A 27,255-nucleotide genomic window follows, 5' to 3' on the forward strand; every position below is an offset into this window, starting at 1 on the left:
CTGCTAATGCTCATCAGTAAATCAGTAGAAAATGAATAGAAATGACGATTCTGTCTGAGCTAGGTGATTCTGTCACACGCACTAGTGTAAATGTAGCTAACAGATGTGTAAACTGAAGACTATTTGAGCTTTATTAAAACTATTTGCACTGATTTTTTGTTTGTTACATTTTGTTCCTTTGTGCAGTGGCTTTGAGTCTGTATAAACATCAACAAGCTGAAAAATAAAACCAAAAGTTTTTTTTTTAGATAATGTAATCTTGTTCAAATAGATTTCCTAAAATTGGTATCGAAAAAAGTATCGTTCAGGAACCGGTATCGAATTCAAGGTATCGGTATCGATATCGAAAATTTTTGAACGATAGCCAGCCCTAGTTAGGAGTCTCTGTCAGCTTAACTCTTAAATCACCACGACGGGTCCAGTACTTGCTCTTCAGCTAAAAAATTTATAATTTGCGCACTTCCTTTATGAGACTTCGTGAAATAGGGATGATTGTTCTTTTGAACTGGTTTTAGTCAAACTGATTCACAAAACATTTGTGAATCACTTGACTGTATGAACACCTGTTTGGGAGTTATATATATATAACGGATATATAACAAATGAGTTCTTTCTATCAAGTCGAATGATTTGCAAAGCATTTCTGAATCACTCATTAGAACTGCATAAAAGGTGACATTTAAAAAAAAAACATAACTGAAAACATACTTTTTTCTTATAAATTAAACCAAATGTTTAAATTAAATTAACCAAATATTTAATATATAGTTAAATTATGTGTATACATTTTTTATGCATATTATATATAATATTTAAATATGATTAATAACAAATATTTATTATTTTCAAAAATATATATAACAATATTATTAAATAAGCTAAATAAACATTTACTTAAATATATTAAAATTATTTAACACTGCTTCTGATTATGATAGAGTTCTGTCAAATATATTATGAACTATCAAACTAAAAGGTGGGTGACATGCTGAAATCATAAACAATATTTCATATAATCTATTGTACAGAAACTTAAGAAAAACACTATTTACAGTATATAAATTAAACCAAGTAATCTATTATTATTATTATTATTATTATGTAATGAAATAATAATAATAATACATAAAATAGCAATAATATAAAATAATAATATAAAAAATACTTATATTATATAAATAATATAAAAATGTATACCTGTATTATGAACATAAATTTACATAAAATTCAATTATATTATTATTATTATTATTATATGTTATCATAATAATATTATATATCGTAATAAATTCATAAATGGTCACAATAAATTAAAAATAATAAAGTGATAAAAATTATAATATTATTGAAGCAAAATAAACATTTACTTAAATATTTAAAGATGTAATCACTTACAAGTGATTAATTAAGTGATCTTCATTTTGAAATCAATTTGTTTACCAATCAAACGACAGTAAATAATTCAGCAAGTTTAAAAATAGAGTATGTTTTTGTAGACTGACGCCATCTAGACCAGGTCTCTGCCACTGCTCATGTCCCGAAGCACCACAGTCCCTCATTTCTCCTCTTGCTGATTAAGACTGAAGACATAATGTGGGCCGGCTTGGCAGGACCAGATATAAATATGCCTGCACCCTTCATCACTTTTTAATCAAGAGAGTGATTACGCATGGCAGTGTGAGCTTCTCAGAAACTCTCTCTACTTTCCTCCGGCACTGATTTAGACTCAGTGTCTGCTAGTCTGCTGCCAGGCTTTATTTAATGTTGTAAATACTGCCCTCTCAGATAACACTCATCACTCCTGTGACTCTCCTCTAGGACACTGCAGTGATGCTGACCTGCTTTCTCCTCCAGTATCATGTTCATCTGTGTGGATGAAGTCTGTTAAGATTATATATTGAGATCTATTTTGATTTGTTTTAGATCATGGCACGTCCCATAAAAACCTCCCTGCTCAAAGAGCTCCATTGTACTAGGAGAAGGGAAACTGTTATCTGAGACCCATGTTCTTCCACAGTCTTTTTTTTCTGGTTTACAGGTGGTCCAAATGAAGACTAATGAGTTCAGAGTTAATGTGTCTTTCTTGTTTCTCTGCAGGCATGCTAACCATCACAGACTTCATCAACATACTTCACAGATACTACAAATCACCCATGGTATGTAATGCATTCTGTCTTACGTTATTTTTTTCTAGTTTTCAGAAGAAATGCTGAAGTTCAGCATTTTATTCATGTATCTATTTATTCTTTTTTATTTCTTTTTTGTTACATTTTATGTTTTTATTTTATTAAAGTTAAGACTTAACTTTGTATATTGCCTTTCTTAACTTTTTTTTCCAGTTTTCAGACAAAATTCTGAACTTTTAGGCCTAAAACATCTTGATTTCGTGCACCGTTGTGTTAAAAATATTTTTTATTTTATTTTATTTTATTTTTGCTTGGTCACTGATAGCGAATGTAGATGTATACAGTGAAAGTGCTGCGTTTAGCTTTGCCGGGCTGTTTATAGCCATGAGCCTTTCGTGAACCTCACATCATTTATAATAACCTACAGCGCTCTGCAATTACTGTGTTCAGATCACACTGAGCTCAGGAATCAGGATCAAACGTTCCAGAAACACCTCAGCATCTGTTGTCTTTTGTGCCAGTAATTGCTCCTGCAAAGTAATTAAATTGATGTGGATAGTAAATAAATTGCTTGTTTTCTCACATCGGTTATGAATTTATACTGCTGTAATTTAATATTATCATTAATTTTCGATATGGAGTTGCTTCTTACTATATAATTCACAGCCTCAAATTCACTGTACAAACTTCTCTTCCTGCTCATCAGTATTTATAAGCTCATATCCTTGTTTTTGCATTTTGTTCTTAAATACAGATTCATGTGAATTTATGCAAGAGCAAAGAAACCACTAATCACTTTGAGTAAAAGCAACATCCTCTCATCTTTTCACATCCCATCAGTTCTTTTCTGCAGACACAGGAAGTAGTTGAAAATGCTGTAAAGCTTCTTCCTGCGTTTAGAGGAAAGGCACAGCTGTGGCTTAATTATTTATATTCATACAACATACTGACAATAATCTCCACTAGACTAACACAAAAACCTTCAGAAATCATTCTAACATGATGATTTGGTGCTTAAGAATTTTTTGAATTATTATTATTATCAATGTTGAAAACAGTTGTGCTGGTTAATATTTTTGTGGAAAGTTCAAAAGAACAGCATTTGTTTGAAATGGTAATCTTTTGTAATATTATAAATGTATTTTTAGCATCACTTTTGATTATTTAATGCATTCTTTCTGAATAAAAATATTAATTTCTGTAAGAAAAAAGGACTGAACCCTAAACATTTATATCCTTTATGTTTTACTTAAAAAGAAAGTGAGCTGCAAAAATAGGTCATGATTTGGCCTACATTTAGATATCAACACCATTTCTTAACCAGTTCTTACAGAAATCATTTACACCCGGAAGTCTTAAATATACAACATTCTGTGTAAGTGGACTTCATATCTACAAAATCTTTATATAGGATTTATATCTACAATAAAGAATATGTCCCCTTTAAGCTCTGTCACATGCTTGCAAGCGCTCTCTTCCCATCATTCCCCTCCAGAGCCTCCAAGAAATCGTGAGCTTCAGCATTAACCCATTTTCCTGTCCCTTCGGTCTTATCACGCACTGAAAGGTGCAGACGCGCATGCAAGAGCTCGTGTCCACAGTAATCATTAGCTAACATATGGAAGCAGGAGGCTGTGCATCCTCTGATCAGCCGTGCTTTTATGATTAGTCATGTGGGTTTAGACGTTAGCCTGCATCAGCAGTGTAGTGCGGCTCTTTAATTGGTGCCGGTGTGGGAAGCCTGCTGTTTAGATGATGTGAGTCTCACTTTCACTTAGTCAGCGTTACCGTTTCTAAGGGTCGGGACTACAATCCTGCATCACTTTTTACCAGTTCCACAAATCAGTGCCTAAAGCTGTTCTTCGTTTCTGAACACACACCTGTAACTCATCTGTCTGAAATTCTCACTACTCGACAGATGCCTGTGTCACATTGTGTTGCAGGAAATTTTTATTAATTTTTTTAAATAAATAAATGCCTTGGTTTTGGCCAAATGAGGAAAGTTAACGTTCGCTTTGCTCACAATGGTTCAAGAGCTTATAATATTATTAATTATAAAATATAGGGATGCACCAAAATTTTGGCCACTGAAAATTATCAGCTGAAAATGGCATTTTCGGTCTTTGGCCGAAAGAGAAAAATGGCCAGAAATATGCACGGAAAACATATTCTGATTCTGTTGCATAGAACTGAATAAAAATAATATATTGATATTTAATATTAATATATTTTCTGTCCAATTTTATTGTTGTACTTTCAGTAAAAGTGTGGTTAATTTATTAGCTTGTATTAAAAATTGTTAAATTAAAAAGTCTTACAAAATTATTCTATATTATTATATTACTGTATTGTATTATTGTATTGTATTTTGTAGTATTTCATAATAAATTATTATTGAAAAGCATTTTCGGTTTTCGTCCAAGTGCATCCAGCATTTTCGGTTTTGGATTCGGCCCAGAATTTTAATTTCTGTGTATCCCTAATAAATTATTATTATTATTATTATTATTATTATTATTATTATTATTATTATTATTATTATTATTATTATTATTATTATTATTATTATTATTATTATTATTATTATTATTATTATTATTATTATTATTATAACATCCTCTCATCTTTTCACATCCCATCAGTTCTTTTCTGCAGACACAGGAAGTAGTTGAAAATGCTGTAAAGCTTCTTCCTGCGTTTAGAGGAAAGGCACAGCTGTGGCTTAATTATTTATATTCATACAACATACTGACAATAATCTCCACTAGACTAACACAAAAACCTTCAGAAATCATTCTAACATGATGATTTGGTGCTTAAGAATTTTTTGAATTATTATTATTATCAATGTTGAAAACAGTTGTGCTGGTTAATATTTTTGTGGAAAGTTCAAAAGAACAGCATTTGTTTGAAATGGTAATCTTTTGTAATATTATAAATGTATTTTTAGCATCACTTTTGATTATTTAATGCATTCTTTCTGAATAAAAATATTAATTTCTGTAAGAAAAAAGGACTGAACCCTAAACATTTATATCCTTTATGTTTTACTTAAAAAGAAAGTGAGCTGCAAAAATAGGTCATGATTTGGCCTACATTTAGATATCAACACCATTTCTTAACCAGTTCTTACAGAAATCATTTACACCCGGAAGTCTTAAATATACAACATTCTGTGTAAGTGGACTTCATATCTACAAAATCTTTATATAGGATTTATATCTACAATAAAGAATATGTCCCCTTTAAGCTCTGTCACATGCTTGCAAGCGCTCTCTTCCCATCATTCCCCTCCAGAGCCTCCAAGAAATCGTGAGCTTCAGCATTAACCCATTTTCCTGTCCCTTCGGTCTTATCACGCACTGAAAGGTGCAGACGCGCATGCAAGAGCTCGTGTCCACAGTAATCATTAGCTAACATATGGAAGCAGGAGGCTGTGCATCCTCTGATCAGCCGTGCTTTTATGATTAGTCATGTGGGTTTAGACGTTAGCCTGCATCAGCAGTGTAGTGCGGCTCTTTAATTGGTGCCGGTGTGGGAAGCCTGCTGTTTAGATGATGTGCGTCTCACTTTCACTTAGTCAGCGTTACCGTTTCTAAGGGTCGGGACTACAATCCTGCATCACTTTTTACCAGTTCCACAAATCAGTGCCTAAAGCTGTTCTTCGTTTCTGAACACACACCTGTAACTCATCTGTCTGAAATTCTCACTACTCGACAGATGCCTGTGTCACATTGTGTTGCAGGAAATTTTTATTAATTTTTTTAAATAAATAAATGCCTTGGTTTTGGCCAAATGAGGAAAGTTAACGTTCGCTTTGCTCACAATGGTTCAAGAGCTTATAATATTATTAATTATAAAATATAGGGATGCACCAAAATTTTGGCCACTGAAAATTATCAGCTGAAAATGGCATTTTCGGTCTTTGGCCGAAAGAGAAAAATGGCCAGAAATATGCACGGAAAACATATTCTGATTCTGTTGCATAGAACTGAATAAAAATAATATATTGATATTTAATATTAATATATTTTCTGTCCAATTTTATTGTTGTACTTTCAGTAAAAGTGTGGTTAATTTATTAGCTTGTATTAAAAATTGTTAAATTAAAAAGTCTTACAAAATTATTCTATATTATTATATTACTGTATTGTATTATTGTATTGTATTTTGTAGTATTTCATAATAAATTATTATTGAAAAGCATTTTCGGTTTTCGTCCAAGTGCATCCAGCATTTTCGGTTTTGGATTCGGCCCAGAATTTTAATTTCTGTGTATCCCTAATAAATTATTATTATTATTATTATTATTATTATTATTATTATAAACATTTAAACTTGTTATTATAAACCTAAATGTCTAATTATAATGCTAACAACAACAACAATGATAATAATAATATATTATTATTATTATTATTATTAGTTACTATAAATAAATATGGATTTTCAATAAGTTACACATTGCTTTTAAGTTACATCAAGATTGTTAGATGTATTTTTATATAATAATAATAATAATAAAAGTCATATTATTATAATATTTTTTATTAGCATGATGATAATTATTGTTATTATTATAAGTATGGTTTGTTAATGTTACATAGTGCTATTTTATGTTACATAATTTAGATTTTATTTTTTTTTGAATAAAATAATATAATTGATTACAATAACTTTATTGTAATAAAATTATACTAATATTATATATAATATAATTATACTTATATTTAAATGTAATTCTACTACTACTAACTGCTACTATTACTACTACTGTACTACTACTACTACTACTAATAATAATTATTATTATTATTATTATTACTGTATACTGTGAGAATTTCATTAACATGTGAATATGTTTGCAATTTGAGTAACAATCTATTGTTTTGTTTCAGGTACAAATCTATGAGCTTGAGGAGCATAAAATTGAGACGTGGAGAGGTAAGAAATCCTCACAGGTGGTTCTTTCTAGTGCTTCGTGTTTTGTGCTTTTCTAGATGTTATATTTCATGTTTCCTTTTTTTCTTTTTTTTTACAACAGAGCTCTATCTACAAGAAACATTTAAGCCTTTAGTGAACATATCTCCAGATGCAAGGTAAGAGCAATTCATTTCTGTGTTAGCATACATGTCATTTATTGCCTTACTATGGGAAGTTGCATGCTGTAGGGTGATCTTATACATATGTTGAAGAGGACATGAGTGTAGTGAACCACTAGAGTTCTTTTAGTAAACCACAAACTCTTTCCCTCTGACATATTGCCCTTTTCTGTGTGTATTCTGCTGTTTGCTCATATTTTCAGTGTATTAAATAATTCAGTGCACGTAGTCTTGAAGGGCAAACCTCTGAATTTCATCAGGGTCCTCTGAAGTCTCCCTTCTGTTCCCTATGTCACCGCAGTGAAATTGAATTTCTCTGTCTCTGTATGTTTTGTGTTTCAGCATATTTGATGCTGTGTATTCACTGATCAAAAACAAGATCCACCGGTTACCCGTCATCGACCCTGTCAGTGGAAATGCACTTTACATTTTGACGCACAAAAGGATCCTGAAATTCCTTCAGCTGTTTGTAAGTTCATCAGTATGTTCTGTGTGTATCACTTGTGCATTTAGTAAGATTTTAGCTGGCTGGTTTTGGCAGGGTTTGAGGTTTAACTGATGCTGTAATGAAGCGCACAGTCATTTCCTCCAGAGTGACAAAGAATGAGGAAGGAATTGAATGAATAGGATGAAAAAGTGCAGAGGAAGGGAGGGGTAGAGCAGATGAAGAGGAAGAGACAGTCCCTAGATTAATGTAATCTATCTGATCACAATTCCATGGTCTTTTATATACTTCAGCAATGTAAACAGCTTCCAGCTCGCACAAAGTATTTGAAAGACAGAGGTTAGTTAAAGTCTCAGCAGTATAACTTGCATAGAACTGCACTGCAGGGGAAAATAAAATGTACTTTGTATACTAAAAAGTCTCAGAAAGTGTTTTTTGTTTGACAAACAGGGCAGACAGCCAATATAATTCCTATAATTGCTAGAATTATTCATGTTCTTATGTTGCTTGAATTATAAAATATTCAAAAGCTGACAAAGTATGTGTCTCAGGTGTGTGAGATGCCAAAGCCCGCCTTTATGAAGCAGAAACTGGAGGAGCTGAGCATTGGGACCTACAGCAACATTGCCTTCATCCACCCCGACACGCCAATCATCAAAGCACTCAGCATCTTTGTGGAGAGGAGAGTGTCAGCACTGCCTGTGGTGGATGAGTCAGGTTTGATTCAAAAGAAAAGAGACCGATTTTGTGTATTCCAATACTCTTACACTCATGAAATTACTTATTTAAAACTTTTACCTGTGTATTTTTGCCTTTTAGGAAAAGTTGTAGATATTTATTCCAAATTTGATGTCATTGTAAGTACAGTATATGTATTTATTTTATTGTTGAATGTGAAAAACATTTGACCTGTACTACAGACGTTAATTATCTTTCTGTGTTTGTAGAATCTTGCTGCTGAAAAGATGTACAACAACCTGGACATTAGCGTGACACAGGCACTGATGCACAGGTCACAGTACTTTGAAGGGGTCATGAAGTGCAACAGATTTGAGACACTGGAAACGATAGTAGATCGGATAGTCAAGGCTGAGGTGAGCTTTCCCGTTGTCTTCCTTTCTGTCCTCATAAATCTGCAACCTTTTTTATTATGACCAAAAATGGATATGTACTTGCTTTTCTTTAGATGCTTTAGGTCACTATGAGGAAATATGCTAGACTAGCTCTTTGTAGTATGTATTCTGCAACTGCTCTTGCTCTTTATAGAGGAACATTTTTGAGTTGTTCTTGTTAATTTGTTCTAGAACAGCTCTTTGTAATAGCTATTATACATCTTATACAGTTACTCTAGCTCTTTATAGAGGAAGTATTGTAAAGTTACTCTTGGTGATATATTCTAGAGCAGATCTTGCTTATAGATAGGCAGGTCTTCATAGTCTTTTTTTAGATATATTCTATCGTTTCTCTAGTTCAGTACAGATGAGATATGCTGGAGCTGTAATAGATATTGTGCAAATTTTCTTGCTCTTTATAGAGGAAAAATGTTTGTGTTGCTCTTAGTAATTTATTCTAGAGCATCTATTGGATATATATTTACTCTGGTAACATTTAGCAGGTGCTTAACCTCTTTATAGAAAAAAAATTAGAGTCACTCTTAGTAATAGATATTCTAGAGCAGCGCTTGGCGCCGACGCTGATGGCTGCCTCCGTGGCGTGCTCTGCAGTTGTTTTTATGTTTTTGTTAGTTTGTCCTGTCTTTAGTTATATCCCTGCAATCAGTTTCACCAGAGACGAATTGCTGGACATTCGGAAGTACACACCACCCGATATTTCACCGGTTTTCGACTATTCGGATGTTTTGCTGGACATTGTTGTCGGGGGAGCAGCTGCGCTGATCAAGCGCTTCAGGACGCGCAGATGGGGGAAGCGAGCCGGCGCGCTCGTGAAGCTCAGACAGCGCGGATTCAGAACGCCGTTGCCTAGCATCCATCTGGCGAACCTCCGCTCTTTACCCAACAAAACGGACGAACTTCTTCTGCTCTCCCAGACAAATAAAGATTTTTCAAACTCTGCTGCTCTGTGTTTCACGGAAACCTGGCTGAAAGACGCCATACCGGACAGCGCGTTGAGTCTCCCGGGCATTCAGCTGTTCAGAGCAGATCGCGAAGCAGAATCAACAGGGAAATCACGTGGTGTGAAAAAGGCCCAGCAGAGGTTGTACTTCCTTCGCCAGCTGAGGAAGTTCAACCTGCCACAGGAGCTGCTGAAACAGTTCTACTCCGCCATTATTGAATCTGTCCTCTGCACTTCAATAACTGTCTGGTTCAGCTCAGCTACCAAATCTGACCTCAGAAGATTTCAGAGGGTAGTCCGGACTGCTGAGCGAATCATTGGTACAACCCTCCCTTCTCTCCAAGAACTGTACTCGTCCAGAGTGAGCAAAAGGGCTGGCAGAATCCCTCTGGACCCCTCACATCCAGCACACTCCCTCTTTGAACTGTTGCCATCTGGTCGACGCTACAGAGCTCTGAGCACCAGAACGACCAGACACAGGAACAGTTTTTTCCCTCAGGCCATCCATCTCATGAACACTTAACAATAACTGTGGAACACACACTATTTATTCACTCATACACTTATTTATCTAACACTCATACTCAGTCTACATTTCAATTTGCACATAATATACCTGTACATACAACTGTCTATTAATATATACCTGTACATACAATTGTCGATTTGTATATTTTTATTCCTTAGTTACTTGTTCTATTTTTCTATTTTTTATTATCTGTGTTTTTGTTCTGTCACTGTCATTCTGTTACACTGTGGAGCTTCTGTCATGAAAACAAATTCCTCGTATGTGTAAACATACCTGGCAATAAAAACTCATTCTGATTCATTCTGGTAAGGTATTTTATACAGTGCTTTAAAACAGTCAAAAGTTGCTCTTGTTTTTTGTGCAGGAAATATTTTAGAATGGCTCTTGGTAATATATTCTAGAGCAGATCTTGCTAATAGTAATTATGCAGCTGCTCTTTTTTTAGCAGTTGCTCTTGTTCTTTATAGTGGTGATGTTCTAGCCTTGCTCCTTTTATATACACTTTTTATATGCTCTTATTTAGATATACTATAGATGCTCTAGATATATATATCTAAGATCTAAATAGATATTCTATATAGATATTCAACAACTGCTTTTTGTCTTTATAGAGGAAATTGTTCAAGTTACTCTTGGTAATGTATTCTAGAGATAGAAGAGATATTCTAGATAATCTGAGTAATAGATGCTCTAGAGCTGCTCTTTGGTAATATTCTTGCGTCACACTTGGTTCCATATATTCTATAGCTGTTCTAATTCACTATAGAAAATATATTCTATAGTGATATAGATGGGTTATTCTAGATCAACTGGGTAACAGATGCTCTAGAGCTGCCCTTAGCCTTTATTGTGATCATGTCTAATTCACTATAGAAAATATATTCTATAGTGATATAGATGGGTTATTCTAGATCAACTGGGTAACAGATGCTCTAGAGCTGCCCTTAGCCTTTATTGTGATCATGTCTAATTCACTATAGAGGAGATATGCTTGAGTTGGTCTTGGTCTTTGCTTTTGTTTCTGTTACTCTAGATGGTATATTCTACATCAGCTGGGTAATAGATGCTCCAGAGCTGCTGTTAGTTGTTACAGAGGTGTTATTCTTGTCACTCTTGTTTCTAGATATTATAGACCTGCCCTAGTTCGCTATAGGTGTGATATTCTAGATCAACTGGGTAACAGATGCTCTAGAGCTGCTCTTAGTCTTTATAGAGGTGTTATTTTTGTCACTCTTGTTTCTAGATATTATAGAGGTGCTCTAGTTCACTGTAGATGGGTTATTCTAGATCAACTGGGTAACAGATGCTCTAGAGCTACTCTTTGGTAATATTCTTGCGTCACACTTGGTTCCATATATTCTATAGCTGTTTTACCCAATTGAATAACCCATCTATATCACTATAGAATATATTTTCTATAGTGAATATATTCTATAGTGATATAGATGGGTTATTCTAGATCAACTAAGTAACAGATGCTCTAGAGCTGCCCTTAGCCTTTATTGTGATCATGTTTTAGTGTGGCTCTTGTTTGTAGATATTCAAGAGCTTCTCTAATTCAATATAGAGGAGATATGCTTGAGTTGTTCTTGGTCTTTGCTTTTGTTTTTGTTACTCTAGATGGTATATTCTAGATCAACTGGGTAATAGATGCTCCAGAGCTGCTGTTAGTTGTTACAGAGGTATTATTCTTGTCACTCTTGTTTCTAGATATTATAGACCTGCTCTAGTTCGCTATAGATGTGATATTCTAGATCAACTGGGTAACAGATGCTCTAGAGCTGCTCTTAGTCTTTATAGAGGTGTTATTTTTGTCACTCTTGTTTCTAGATATTATAGAGGTGCTCTAGTTCACTGTAGATGGGTTATTCTAGATCAACTGGGTAACAGATGCTCTAGAGCTACTCTTAGACTCTATTGAGATCATATTTTAGTTTAGTAGACTCTTGTTTGTAGATATTTAAGAGCTTCTATAATTCACTATAGAGGAGATATGCTAGAGTGGCTCTTTAACTTTGCTTTAGGTTCTCAATATTTTAGAGCTACTCTAGGTCACAAAAGTGGAGATACTCTAGGACTGCTCTAGATGCTGATGTGTATCTGTCCTCGGTCAGGTGCACAGACTGGTGGTGGTGGATGAGAAAGGCAGCATCGTGGGCATCGTCTCTCTGTCGGACATCCTCCAGGCACTTGTTCTCAACCCCGCAGGTATCAATGCTCAGCATTCCTAAAGCACATTTACAGCAGGACCCTCCTCCTCCCATCCTCTCTCGCCCAAGCCACAGGTACTACCTCCACTGCTGAGGTCAAGGAGACGGTGCATGACTTCTGCCTGGCTCATGATGTGTGTGAGGATGGCATGTGCCAACTTATACTTTCTGTTTCCACCACAGAACCAGACATGATTGGCTTTGATTCCAGAGGGCAGTGTGTGTGTGTGTGTATATGTGTGCACGCCCACATTTCACCGCATATGATTTTAATTAATGAGGCACTTGCAGTACATCAGAGCCCCTCCCACTGCAGGGCTTCCTGTCTGCTGATGGATAGTGTCCTGCAGTAACTCAACCACACGCTCTGTCCATGCATACACATAATGTCGTAGGTCTTCCCACTAAGATCATTATACATTTCTGCTCATAAATTAACATACCCTTGCAAAATATGGAAAATGTTAATTGTTTTAACAAAATAAGAGGATCATATATTTTTTTATTTAATACTGTCCTGAATGAGCTGTTTTGCATAACAAATGTTTACATATGGACATAAGACAAAATAATAATCTAATGTACTGTACTTAATAGTAATTTAATGTCATTACCTGGATGATCAACAACTGTTTTTGTTTTTTGATAGTTGTTCATGAGTTCTTGTTCTGAGCAGTTAAACTGCTAATTTTTCTTCAGAAAAATCCTTCAGGTCCTGCACATTCTTTGGTTTTCTAGCATCTTCTGCATATTTGAACCCTTTCCAACAGTGACTGTATGATTTTGAAATCCATCTTCACACACTTATACAACATATAACTATTACAAAAGGTGAAAACATTCACTAATGCTTAAAAAGGAATCACGATGCATTAAGAGCAGAGTGTGTTACAGGGAGTAATTTTTTTCATTTAATATTGCCTTTTGCAGATTTTCAGGTTTTGTTACAATTTTGAACTTTTTGCAAAGGGAATGTAAACTTATAAACAGAACTGCATAACCAATAAATATGATGTGCATCTACGACAGACATCTAAATCAAAATCAGATGTAATACACGTCTCTCTATTTAACTCAAACTTTCTGGATTTCCTTCTGAGAGGTCACTGTGTGCTGGGTGTCTGCCTTGTTGGCTGTGAATTTATAATACTGCATATGAATTGCTTCTGTGAAGAGTGTTATGAATCCTAAGTAGCAGATGTGATGCTGCTAATATTGCAGATAGTATGCGCAGATCAAAAGACATTCTGCCCTGTGGTTGGTCCTGCTCCTTGAGATGGACCTTCCTGCAACTTATATAAAACACTCTAAACCAGATGATTTTGACGGAGCACTGCAGTGTTGATGTATTTTTGTAGGCCAACCCAAGAATTAGCATCACCCTGGATCCCTTGACAAAATCCCAACAGGATTTTTTCCATTGATTTTTGGATTATTGCAGAAAATAAGCTCCCCGACCAATAAAAAAAAGTGATTAGTATGTTTTGTTTATCTTCACAAGTGAACACAACTTTAATGAATTTTAAATCAAAAATGTCACCACCATGAAGCTTCTATCAACTCTTTCAGTTTTTATTAAAAAAAACAAAAAAACGTTTTCCCTGAATGTGTGAGTTAGAATAGTTTGCAAGCGTACGATTAAAAACACTACAAAGCTGTAAAAGGGCACTAGTTTAGTTAAATGCTCATTTCTGGGTTTTGGCCTATAAAAATACTTCATCCTTATTACTAGCAGGTGGATTACAGGCTGTCTAGAACTAAATTCGGCAGGAATCCAGATCTCTAAAAGCAGCCTTCGTTGAAAATACATGCTCACAAGCTGCCTACTAGTGGTTGTAAGCAGTATTGCAACTAAAAAAGACCTCTCTTTTACATAGTCTACTCCAGGGATCCTCAAATCTGGCCCACGAGATCCACTTTCCTGCAGAGTTTAGCTCTAACCCTAATCAAACACACCTGAGCATACTAATCAGTGTCTTCAGGATCATTAGAAAATCACAGGTAGGTGAATTTGATCAGGGTTGGAGCTAAACTCTGCAGCGCATTGGCCCTCCAGGGCAAGATTTGAGGAACCCTGGTCTACTCTTTTGCAGGTATGACCCGGAAGGAGAGCGAAGCAGAGATGGAGTGATGCTTGCGGAGATTGCTGGGTCATGTGATGTTGCTGTAAGAGACTGAAGTGGAAGCGGAGACCACAAGTTTGGGCCACATCTCAGAATGAAAGAGTGGAACCAGGGAACTTGACCTAGATGTGCGCTGTTAGATCACAAATGAAGAGTTACACGGACTGGTTATTTGGTCTGTTATCTGATGTCTAGATGGACGTATTGGCCGTATGGGGCGATTAAGGTGGATCATCTCTTATTCAGAAGGATACTGTGAACTCTACCTATTATATCACACTAAGGTTCTGCACGCACACTATGATAACTATACCTTTAGCTAGAACTAACACTATGCCATCTGGTGTTTGAATAGTGGTCTGCACACAGACTACGAACTGTACCATAATCGCCTCTGTTGGAGGGGGGTGTCTGTGCGTTCGCAGGGCATTCAGTAATAATCTCAGTATTCAGTGCATGTTATGACTGTTTGTTCCTCGTGTATATACGATTTTCGGCTTGTGGCGTATGAGCCAGTTCACATATTTGTACTTTTGACTACTCCTGAATTTAGAAACTCGTTTAGTCTTTCTGCGCCACAGTTCCTTTGTAAACGCAGACAGAAATGCTTTCCTCTGTGTGTCTATGGTGCCTTCTGTCCAGCAGTTATCGCCCACTACTGGTTGCCAATAGAACAAGATTAATTGAATGTTTAAATATATCAAAGTGAATGTTACAGTTGTTTAAAAAACCAAAAGCCCCGTTTTGCTGTTTTAGTGTGCATCACTGGTTTTATTTATTGCAGAGCTCGACATTTCTTCACTTTGGGTGTTCATTATTTTCTTGGTGGTTTTGAAATTATGCTGTAAATGATCATTAAAATGTTTATTTATTTATATTGAACACTTTTGTCATTTTAAAAGCGATATTTAAGTGTGAGATGGAAAGATCTATGGAGCCCCTATGCAGTAAAACCACGTGCTGATCAATGACTTGATGTTCAATGCAATTCCACCTTAAAATCCCACTTTATTTTTCCTGTCCATGAGGCGACTGGCCTCTTGTTTGTATCAATTGTACTGTACATGCACGCAGAGCTTCTGTCTGAGGAATCTACAAGTGCAAGAGAAAGGTCTATTTTTCTGTGTGTTCGATGTTTGTAATACTTCACATTTTAAGTTTTCGTCATTTGTTTTTGCAGATATGTTACTGTTGTTATGAAAGAGTAATGTCCAGAGATAAATTCACATCCCTGGCATGAGAATGCTAAAGGATAATCATGCTTTAGATTCGTTTTTTATTTACAGTTAAATAAAAAAGAATAAACAATCTCTGAAACACTTTTGTGTTGTTTGGCAAGCCATTTTTACAATATAAAACACACACACATATATATATATATATATATACAGTGGGGCAAATAAGTATTTGATACACTGACGATTTTTCAAGTTTTCCCACTTACACAGAATGGAGGAATGGAGAATTTTCATCGTAGGTACACCTCAACTGTGAGAGACCGAATCAAAAAAAAAAATCCAGAAAATAACATTGTATGATTTTTTAATAATTAATTTCCATTTTATTGCATGAAATAAGTATTTGATACAATAGAAAAATAGAACTTAATATTTGGTACAGAAACCTTTGTTTACAATTACAGAACTTGAAAAATCAGCAGTGTATCAAATACTTATTTGCCCCACTGTATATGCAGTGTTGGGGGTAACGCAATCGCAATCAGATTACTTTTTCAAGTAACTAGTAAAGTAATGCATTACTTTTTAATTTACAAGAGAATATCTGAGTTACTTTTTCAAATAAGTATTGATTGACAGCTCTGGTGTTGCCATGGTGACATAAATCAGATGTTATTGTAGTTCTAAAATAAATATGAATATGCATTAATTCATCTCACTCACACACAAAAAAGAAACACAAGAAAAAATCCAGAAAATAACATTGTATGATTTTTTAATAATTAATTTCAGCTTTATTGCATGAAATAAGTATTTGATGTATTGATTGACAGCTCTGGTGTTGCCATGGTGACATAAATCAGATGTTATTGTAGTTCTAAAATAAATATGAATATGCATTAATTCATCTCACTCACACACAAAAAAGAAACACAGATTCAGTATTCCTCAAAATAAATAAAAACAACGCAACTCAGAATATGAAGCAAACCTGCAATAATTAAATGTTATACAACACAAATATCCTTTATGTGTTTAAACCCATTCTGTTAACCAAAGTCTTTGCTTCTGACCTTCGATGATCCAGTTCAAGCGTACTAATAAGCACAAATTACTCTAGACGAACATTTGTGTCTTTTTTTATTGCTGAAGTGTGTTGAACTTTCTTCTGCATTCTACTGTACGGACGTGAATGTACTTTCCCTTCAGCCTGAGGCTTATTCAGTTCACTTCTGGTGTGAAAAGGCTTTTATATTTGCCAAAAATAGAACTTTTTTATTTTAAAATCAAACAAGCAAGCCCTGTCCAGATTTAAAAAGTAACGCAAAAGTAACGTAACGCATTACTTTCCACAAAAAGTAACTAAGTACCGTAATTAGTTACTTTTTTTATGGAGTAACGCAAGATTGTAATGCATTACTTTTAAAAGTAACTTTCCCCAACACTATATATGTGCTGTAATCGCATCCACAATAAAAGTTTTTGTTTACATAATATATGTGTGTGCTGTGTATATTTATTATGTATATATAAATACAAACATACAGTATTTTGTAAATATTTACATGTATATTAAATGCATTTACATTTATATATTTATATTATATTTAATATATAAACATAATATTTTTCTTAAATATTTACATGCATGTGTGTGTATTTATATATATATATATATATATTCATAATAAATATACACAGTACACGCATATTATGCGAACAAAAACTTTTATTTTGGATGCGATTAATCGCGTTTAATTGTTTGACAGCACTTGCAGGTTGCAATTTCAATCAATAAGTTACCAGGCTTCTTCCGTGACTTCAGGGACGCAGGAAATAGTCCGAAAATCAAATTTTATTAAATGGAACTGTTTATTGAACTTATACACATTTGAACTACTTTGCATCATATTAGATACTTAAGGCTTTTATGGTTTATATTTTATGATAGGCCTAAAGTGAAAATATAGGCTACAGCTCAAAATCGTGGCGGAAAACGACACATCAGTTTCATACAGAGGTCAGAGGGCCATGCAATTTGGTGCTGTTGCGGTTATTTTGATGGCCAAAGGTAAGATGCAATTCTGAAACCATGTAGCTACTGTAAATAAATGATCTAAAAAAATTATCAACTATCAATCAGATAGCAGGAGAGTGTAGTTTTAGCAAAGTTTTGATTATGAGGCCACAATTCACGTATCAATTGCATGGCTTTATAGAGTTACATTACAATTCTTTCCTTACCCTGTTAGTAACGCAACATAGTAGTAGCCTAAAGAGAATTCAAAAGAATAGCCTATGTGGAGATGACCAAAACCTGCCTGACAAAATCAAGTGCCACATTCCTAGATGTGAGTAGAAACACCATTCACACATTGTCGATGAAATACAAGTCTGTCTCCAAGAAAAACTTGAGTCAGTCATAACCAAGCTGTAGTTTAATCTTAAATTGGTGCGCGCACTCTGGCGAGCTGGTTCCTGCCTCGCGCTCATTGGTTCATCTGTCTGATAGCGACAGACACCTGACTCACAATCCACCCGCTACTGACTGATCCATGAAAGCAGAAAGACAGAGCACGTAGGCAACTTCTTGTCGACAAGCTCGGACCTTCATATCTCAAGGTAAATTCATATGGATGTGGTGTTGTTGAGTACTAAATAAATAGTTGGTATTTATTAAATAGAAATACTCAGTGATGCTATTTTGCAAACGCTCTATTCCAGATGTGCGTGTGAGATTAATTTAACACTTCAAGTTTAGAAAAGTTCCTCTCGAGTGAGGGCATGCTAATTATTTCCTTAACTGGAACTACGCATTTATATTAAAATGTTTTTTTTAATATATATATATATATAGCTTGCTAAATGTTACAAATGTTTTAAAAACGCTTTTGAATATTTTTGTATATATAACCCAGCATTTTTTAGAGTGCAGGGATCTTGCACCACATTTAAATGTCAATCATCTAATGTTAATGGTTTGTTTCCTGATTGGAACTTACAGTCACGATTCAATAAGAAAAGTTAACGCTAGCTATGACAAAACTAATTTCTTTTATGTACTGTATGTTGAGAGATGAAACATACTGTAAAAGTCATTATGTGATATGCTAATCAACACACTAATGCTAATCAACACTAGACTTGCTAGCATTAGTTATGTCACTAGATTGACTCTTGATCATGTAGATTTTATTTCAGCTTTGCACTTAATTTTGATAGTGTTCTGCTGAAATGAGCCATATAATGATCCCTTATAATGGAGTTGACCTTTTCACTGTAGTCATAATGATGATTTATTGTCGCATGTGGAAACTGTTTATGCTTGCTAGTAGTCAGATATCACAGATATTACACTTTGATGAATAAAAATCTCTTTACCCAGCCAGCAAGTTGTTGTAATAATGAAATTATACAAACGATGCAGTTTGGAATTATATTTCTGTTGTAATAGAAATATATACTGATGTTTTGCATTTACTTGAAGAGAAACCTACCTGTTAGATAGTCTATATATATATATATGAATTTTATTTATTTTTTTTACAATATTTTGAATTGAAAATATTTTATACATAGACGAATAGCCTAATTACTAAATGTTAGGCTATTATATTAATATCTCAGAGTGTTTGCATGAGCTATGTATCTTTTCAACAATATCTGTCGTTTGCAAATATTGAAAGAATGCGCGCGTGGTGACTTTATATTTAGATTCGTATTGTTTCACTTTGCTCGATATTGATGTCACGCCCCCCGTGAAGTAATTTGGCTGCAGAATATTCCACAACACTACGTGACAGAAAGCACACAGTCCATTTCTCCATTTTAGTTCAATATCTGCGCGTTTATATTTAAAACAAGCATATGTGGCAGGTGCAGGAGGATGCATTTTCATCTTTTAAATGCATTTCCACAATTATAAGCATATCGCTGCCCCTTTAATCATGAGCAACGACATTTCACGTTTTCAATTTGCATGTATTAATCTTGCAAGAGGTCTTGCAAAAGCTACATTCAAGGTCATTGGCGGTGTGTCCTGTGACCTGGATACTTTCACTGCATATCTGGGCATATATATATATATATATGCATCCTTGAATAAATGTAACTTCTTAATAGGCCTATATTAAGAAATGTTTCTTGAGTAGCAGATCAGCCTATTAGAATGAATCAGACTGATTTCTGAAGGATCATGTGACACGGAAAGCTGTTGAAAATGCAGTTTCGCATCAGGAATGAATTACATTTTAAAATATATTAGAACTGTTATTTTAAATTGTAATAATATTTCACAATATTACTGTATTTAATGAATTTTAATAAAAAAATTAGACCTTCAAAAACAAAACTTTTTTTATTTGCACTATTTTTTAGTGCAACCTCTATAAAAGTACAATTTCTTGCATGCAAATGAATGTAAAAGAAGATATTTTGAAGAATAGTTCCCATTGTTTCAGTTCCCATTGACTTCCATTGATGAAATGGTATGGACAAAAATACACTGAGAGCCAAAGGGACCCATACCTGTTTGATTATCAACATTCTTCTAACTTTCACAGAAGAAAGAAATGCATACATGTTTGGATTGACATGAGGGAGTAAATGATGACAAACATTTCACTTTCTTCTGCTGAGCATAAAAGAAGGTTTTTGAAGAATGTGGGTAACCAAACAGTTGATGGTAGCCATTGACTCCCATAGGAGAAAAATACTATTTTAGTTCTAGTTCATAGAAAAATACTATGGAAGTCAATGGCTACCATCAACTATTTGGTTCCAAACATTCTTCAAACAAACAAACCATCAGAAGATAGAAACTCATACAAGTTTGGAACAACTTGAGGGGGAGTAAATGATGACAGAATTAAATCTTCATTCTAATCTAGTATATAATTCAATGAGACAATTAGGTCATATTTGGTATAATCTGTGCACCATTGTAGCACCAATATTTTTTGTAAGGGACTTGGTGAAAACTATGGTGAAAACTGGCAACTTGGTCAAAGTGCAGAAAGTCACCTCCTTAGGTTTTGAGACCCGTTATTGTCATGCCAATCCCTGTGTGACTTACCTGAAAGCTCAATGAGTTGTCCATGAGTCCGGCCAATACATGTTGGCATTGTTTTTAGATGCTGGCCTCTCGAGCACTGGTGCGGGGACTGCAGTCTGGATTCTGGAGGAGGGTGTCAACTTCATCTGCTGCCTGGGCTGCACACACTCACGGTGACAGCACACTCTCAAGGGCAATAGAGACCACTCAGCCGTCATTCACATCTATCTATCTATCTATCTGTCTGTCTGTCTGTCTGTCTGTCTGTCTGTCTGTCTGTCTGTCTGTCTGTCTGTCGGTCGGTCGGTCGGTCGGTCGGTCAGTCGGTCGGTCGATCTGACTGTGTCTCTGTGTCTGTCGGTCGGTCTGTCTGTCTGTCGGTCGGTCGGTCGGTCGGTCGGTCTGTCTGTCTGTCGTCTGTCAGTCTGTCTGTCTGTCTCTATCTCTCTGTCTGTCTGTCTGTCTGTGTCTGTCTGTCTATCTCTGTCTATCTATCTATCTGTCTGTCTGTGTGTGTCTGTCTGTGTCTGTCTGTCTGTCTGTCGGTCGGTCTGTCGGTCTGTCGGTCTGTCTGTCTGTCTGTCTGTCTGTCTGTCTGTGTCTGTCTGTCTGTCTGTCTGTCTGTCTGTCTGTCTGTCTGTCTGTCTGTCTGTCTGTCTGTCTGTCTATCTATCGATCTATCTATCATCTATTTGGACAGATACTTTCAAACTCTTGACTGTTGTTGTTCTTGTGCATTTGTCCTCAGATGTTGATGTGGCTGACTGCTCCGTTCCTCAGTACAACAACCGTCTGGACACGCCATTGCCAGATGTTCCATTTGTCAGAAATCTCAGTGCCGAACAGAAGAAACTCAAAGAGAAAGAGAAGGGATCATGGACCCAACTCACCAAGGAGGAGAAACTGGCCTGTAAATCTGAATAACTTAGGCTAACTTTGAGCTTTTTTAATCTACTGCTTAATAAGCAAATAAATCACTCATAAAATCTCCTGTTGTTATAAGAACAGGTTAGACTTTGACCCTGGGTGTGGAGGAAACTGTTACTCACTCATGGGGCTCCTGAATAACCAGATTTGTCTTTACAGTAGCTGTAGGTATAAACATGCTCATATGTAATAGGTACTGTAAGGAAAATATGATATACAGAACCATTAAGAAGTCTGGGGTTAATAAGATTTTTTTAACAAAGAAATTAATTATTTTTTTCTACAAAGACACGTTACAGTTAATTGATCAAAAATGACAGTAAAGACTTTTACATTTTGTATAATTTAAATACATGTTCATAAAGAATTCCATAAAAATATTAAGCAGCACAGCTGTAACATTGATAGTAATAAACATTTCCTGTTCAGAATTATTACTGAAGGATCATTGTGACCGTGAAGACTGGAGTAATAATGCTGAAAATTCAGCTTTGCATTACAGGAATAAATGACATTTTAAAATACAATAAAACAGAAAACGTATTAATATTTCACAATATTAGTGTTGTTACTGTATTTTTAATCAACTAAATACAGCCATGATGAGCATAAGATACTTCTTTGAAAAACATAAAAAAAATATTATAACCTACCAAACTTTTAAATGGTAGTGCATATTATTATAATTTTTTTTAAATATTATATTGTATTTTATGGTATATTCTATTCTGGGTATATTAACATTGGGTATATAATGAATATAGCCAGTGTTGCTCTTAGCTTCTTAGCTGGACAGTTATGAAGAACAGCCTTTTGGACCACATTGCCACATTGCTCAATTCAGCTACCAATAGAAATGATTAAAATATTTGGGTCTTAATGGGTTTGAATGCTGACTGAACACTTGGCAGAAACTGATCAATTTTCTTGAGTAGCTATTAGAGTTATTTGCTTCTAAAGTTGAGAGGATTCAGCAGGATTAATGCCACAAATCACCCCTTAGTTATCAATACAGCCTGGTATAAGTATAGAGATGTTTAAATATTTTATATTTTGTATATTTGTACATTTTCTGTATTAAATTATATTTTTATGTTTTATTATTATTTTTAATATTTATTTCAGTTTTATATTCCTTTGTGATGTATAATATATTATTTTACCTGGGTAAGATCCCTCAAAGGCTAAATTATTAATATATTAAATGGGTCATGGATCTTGGGAATTATAATGATAATGGCAGATATGTTAATGACTTCAGCTCATTTGGCCTCAGGTATTAAAAGTTATTTCCCACCAGATGGCAGCGTTGTTTAACTGTTTTCAATTGAATGGCAGCCAACCACCTTGCCTTCCAAGTGTGCATGCAAGCAGGGCAAGCTTTTAAATCTAACAATTACTATTCAGATCATCTGTGGTGTTTTTTTCCTTCTTCTTTTTTTCAGTGTACAGACTCACACATGAGCTGTCGTACGCAGAGATGAGGCAAGGTTCCAAAGAGTGGATGACTGTTCTCGGGGGCGTCTTCATCTTCCTTGGCTTCACAGGGCTGCTGGTGTGGTGGCAGCGTGTCTATGGTGAGTGTATATATGAAGATATTTATACGTATACACCCTCTAAATGATGCATAATGGTTTTTGATTACCAGATTATCATGGCAGGAAAGCCTTAAATGCTTACATTTCAGGCATTTCATCATTCCCGATACGCTCTGTTGCTTTGATGTGAGATTCAGCTGGATTTAATTGTGTTGATGATTTATTTATTCATCCAATCTGAAATCAGAACAGTAGTCAAATCCAAAATCAACAGATTGGCTTCTGCTAAATTAAAGGGATAGTCCATGCAAAAACATTTGCTCACCCTTATTCCAAACCTGTATATATTTCTTTCTTCTGTGGAACACAAAAGAAGATAGTTTGAAGAATGTTGGGAAACATATTCAGGTTCCATTGACTTCCATAGTATTTTTTGTCCATATACTATGAACGTCAATGGGATTTAAAGCCATTTGGTTGCCAGTATTCTTCACAATATCTTCTTTTGTGCCCCAAACTTCTGTAGTATTTTTTTTTTGTCCGTACTTTGGATGTCAATGAGATCTGAAGCTGTTTGGTTGTCAATATATCCTTTAAAAAAATTCTTTAGTGTCCCACTGACTTCCATGGAATTTGGAAGTCAGTTCTACGGAAGAGGATTAGGTTCAAGCAATAATAATAAAAATGAAAAAATCATTATAATGCGAGATTAAACTCATTAAATTTCAAGAAGAATGTCAAAATAAAATGTTGAGAATAAACTCATTACATTTCGAGAATAAAGTCGTGTTTCGAGAAAAAGTCGTTACATTTCGAGAAAAAAAAGTCTAAATAAAATGCTGAGATTAAAAAAGTCGTTACATTTCAAGAAACAAGTTGAAATAAAATGTTGAGAATAAACTCATTTGTTGAGAATAAACTCATTACATTTCGAGAATAAAGTCGTGTTTCGAGAAAAAGTCGTTACATTTCGAGAAAAAAAAGTCTAAATAAAATGCTGAGATTAAAAAAGTCGTTAAATTTCAAGAAACAAGTTGAAATAAAATGTTGAGAATAAACTCATTAAATTAAGAGAAAAAAGTCATTAAATTTAGAGAAAAATGTCGTTACATTTCAAGAAAAAAGTTGAATGTTGAGAATAAACTATAAAAAATAAATTAATAAAAAAGACGGATTAAAACCCTAGCCAATTGCATCATATGAAGTCATAATATAAAATGAACATGACACGAGTGTGTTTATTCTCAGTTTATTTTGACATTTTTCTTGACATTTAACAAGTTTTTTCTCAAAACACGACTTTGTTCTTGAAATTTAATGAGTTTATTCTCAACATTTTATTTAGCCATTTTTCTTGAAATTGAATGAGTTTAATCTCGCATTATAATGACTATAATCTCGAGATGGTTTTATTTGTTTTATTATTGCTTGGCCCTAATCCTCTTCCGTACAATTGGACTCAAAACTGTTTGGTTGCCAATAATCTTCAAAATATTTTCTTTTGTGTCCCATTGACTTCCATAGTAGTTTTTGTCCATACTATGAAAATCAATGGGACCCGAAACTGTTTGGTTGCCAATATCATCTTTTCTGTTCCATGGAAGAAAGTCATACAGGCATGAAACAACATTATAGGGAGTAAATTTACATTTTGGGTGGGCTATCACTTTAAGGCCTGAAACCTTGCTTAGAGGTCATTTTCACTTGGATTTTGTTCTTTGTGCCTTTTATTTTTTTTTATCTTTTTCCTCTAATGTGACCATCAGTTCTCAGAGCACAGATTGCTCTGATTTCATGTCAGATGGAAGAATCAGCATGGCCTTTTTACCTGCAGCACATACTCCCGCTGAAATAATTGGACTGGGTTGTGTGTGCAGTCAACGGTTTAAAGAAGCGGAAAAGAGGGTAAAGATTTACTTGTTTGAGCCGCGGCTTCAGTTCTGGAATCCCTTTAGACCCAGCTGAACTTCTTTACAAATGATAAGAAGATTTCCAAGGTTGTGTGTGTGCCTAAGATGGATGGAAAGCAGTTGACATGTTTAAAACCGAAAGAGTGTGCATTGTGTGTTTGCGTTTGTGTGTGTGTGTGTGTGTGTTTGTATAAGTGTGTGAGCGGGATCTTGTCGGAAGTAGATGAGTCTTCTCCATCTCTGTCTCAGAGGCCCCAGTTCTTTGAGGAAGGAAGTCAATGCTACATCACCTCAGGAGAGATACAGTAGAGGAAAATAACGCAAGGAGGGAGGAAGACAGAGAAACTGTGAGAACAAAAGTTTGGTGAGGATCCTTGGGGGGGGTGAAGAGGGGTGTAGCCGCATCAAAGGTACAGAGAAAAGTATAGAAGTCCAAAAGTCAGTTGTCAGTTGAGCGCTGGGTATTTCCCACAATGTCTGGCTCATGTTGTGACTTGAAAAACTCCACTCTGGGCCGCTGTTCTTCAAACTCATTAGGGCTGGGTATTAAGACTCGTCTGAGGTTGACTTTAGCAATTGTTGGGAATAAAGAGGAGATGAAAGGGGTGATTTTTTGGAAAGCCACCTGGGATACAGTCACACTTCAGGTTCTTATTCTGGGGTTTGCAGGAATCTCTGCCCTACAACTCCCTGAAAACTGAACCAAATTTCCTGTACATACCTCAGGGCAGGTGTACTGACTCCACCTGGCAAAATAAAATCATAATATTTTTGATGTGTTTCTGTGAAAGAAATACCGTCTGCCTTGAGGGGTTTTAGATGGGGAGATGCCCTTGAAAAAAAATGACAATATAAACCAAATACCAGATATACAGTCTGAGTCCAGGTTGAGAATCTGGGATTCAAAATTTAAACCTGGAAATAAAGAGAATAAAGAGAGTTGTGAAAAATGTACAACAGAGAAGTATTACGAAGTAAAAATCAATGAGTGCTGCTTTCATTATTTAATGCAATAATGTATTTATTTATAAATAGTTTATTTATTGTGAAATATTTTTATAATTTTTCATTTCTATTTAATATATTTTAAAGTGTAATTTATTCCTGCGAGGGCGAAGCTGAATTTTCAGCATCATTATGCCAGTCTTCAGTGTCACATGATTCTTCAGATCATCATTCTAATATGCTGACTTGCTGCTTAAATTATTATTAATGTTGAAAACAGTTGTGCTATTTAATATAGTGATACACTACTGTTCAAAAGTTTGGGGTAATGATATATATATATTAAATTAAATTAATACTTTTATACATCAAGAACATTAAATTGATCAAAATTTAAAGACATTTATATTACAAAAGATTTGTATTTCAAATAAATGCTACTCTTTTGAACTTCTATTCATCAAAGAATCCTGAAAAAAAATCTATCATGGTTTCTACAAAAATAGTGAGCAGCAAAAACTGTTTACACAATTAATAATAAAAAACAAATTATTAATAATTGGTCATCAATTGAGCAACAAATTAGTATATTACACTAATTTCTGAAGGATCGTGAAACGAGTAATGGCTGGTGAAAATTCAGGAAAAAATTAATTTAAATCTTTTTCAATTCAAATTTATGCTGTTATGCTGATGATATAAAACGATTTAATAAAAAATGATACTAGAAGAAGCGAGTGGATTTTGGAAGGGAGGTGCGAAAAGGCATGGAAAGCCAAGACACCAGCAGAAATCTATCAGTAAAGCAATCCTGCCCCTAGTCAGTGGAAATTAACATTAGCTGGTTCAGTCTCAACTGATGGCCCATAAAAAGGTGTCTTATTACCAACGTGTCACACAAGAAACATTTCATGATGGATAAAAGCAAAGAGCTCTCTCAAGACCTTCAGAACCTAATTGTTGCAAAACATACTGATGGCATTGGTTACAGAAGGATTTCTATACTTCTGAATGTTCCAGGGAGCACTGTTGGGGCCATAATCCGGATGTGGAAAGAACATTATTTCACCATAAACCGGCCACGACCAAGTGCTCC

The 27,255-nt window shown here is 34.8% G+C and overlaps 2 protein-coding genes across 8 annotated transcripts in view; both read left to right on the forward strand.

The window, feature by feature from the left end:
* Positions 1-15,331, forward strand: part of LOC107558543 (5'-AMP-activated protein kinase subunit gamma-2-like) — a 59,595-nt gene extending 44,264 nt beyond the window's left edge. For 4 of the 7 annotated variants that reach the window (XM_016242197.1, XM_016242199.1, XM_016242202.1 and 1 more), the window contains 8 exons: positions 2,098-2,156; positions 7,025-7,070; positions 7,171-7,225; positions 7,571-7,700; positions 8,225-8,530; positions 8,621-8,767; positions 12,390-12,483; positions 14,579-15,331. In XM_016242197.1, the coding sequence (XP_016097683.1) occupies positions 2,098-2,156; positions 7,025-7,070; positions 7,171-7,225; positions 7,571-7,700; positions 8,225-8,530; positions 8,621-8,767; positions 12,390-12,483; positions 14,579-14,616 (875 nt within the window). In that variant the 3' untranslated portion in view covers positions 14,617-15,331. The remainder of the gene's footprint in view (positions 1-2,097; positions 2,157-7,024; positions 7,071-7,170; positions 7,226-7,570; positions 7,701-8,224; positions 8,531-8,620; positions 8,768-12,389; positions 12,484-14,578) is intronic. The other 3 variants (XM_016242200.1, XM_016242201.1, XM_016242198.1) reach the window with 3 other exon arrangements.
* Positions 15,332-18,276: 2,945 nt separating this feature from the next.
* cox4i1l (cytochrome c oxidase subunit 4I1, like) lies at positions 18,277-23,390 on the forward strand. The gene is made up of 4 exons (XM_016242182.1): positions 18,277-18,408; positions 20,919-21,012; positions 21,588-21,749; positions 23,212-23,390. Exons 2-4 carry the CDS (start codon positions 20,919-20,921, stop codon positions 23,388-23,390), a joined length of 435 nt encoding a protein of 144 aa, XP_016097668.1. The 5' UTR covers positions 18,277-18,408.
* The last annotated feature ends 3,865 nt before the right edge of the window (positions 23,391-27,255 follow it).

Source organism: Sinocyclocheilus grahami, unplaced genomic scaffold, assembly GCF_001515645.1.
Source record: "Sinocyclocheilus grahami isolate Dianchi unplaced genomic scaffold, SAMN03320097.WGS_v1.1 scaffold648.1, whole genome shotgun sequence".
Lineage (NCBI taxonomy): Eukaryota > Metazoa > Chordata > Actinopteri > Cypriniformes > Cyprinidae > Sinocyclocheilus > Sinocyclocheilus grahami.

Bases quoted from the DNA above. Each gene is read 5' to 3' on its own strand.
- cox4i1l (XM_016242182.1), top strand. From the start codon at position 20,919: ATGCTGGCCTCTCGAGCACTGGTGCGGGGACTGCAGTCTGGATTCTGG. The intron at 21,013-21,587 runs GTGACAGCACAC...ATTTGTCCTCAG, and splicing joins CTGGGCTGCACACACTCACG to ATGTTGATGTGGCTGACTGC. The intron at 21,750-23,211 runs GTAAATCTGAAT...TCTTTTTTTCAG, and splicing joins CAAGGAGGAGAAACTGGCCT to TGTACAGACTCACACATGAG.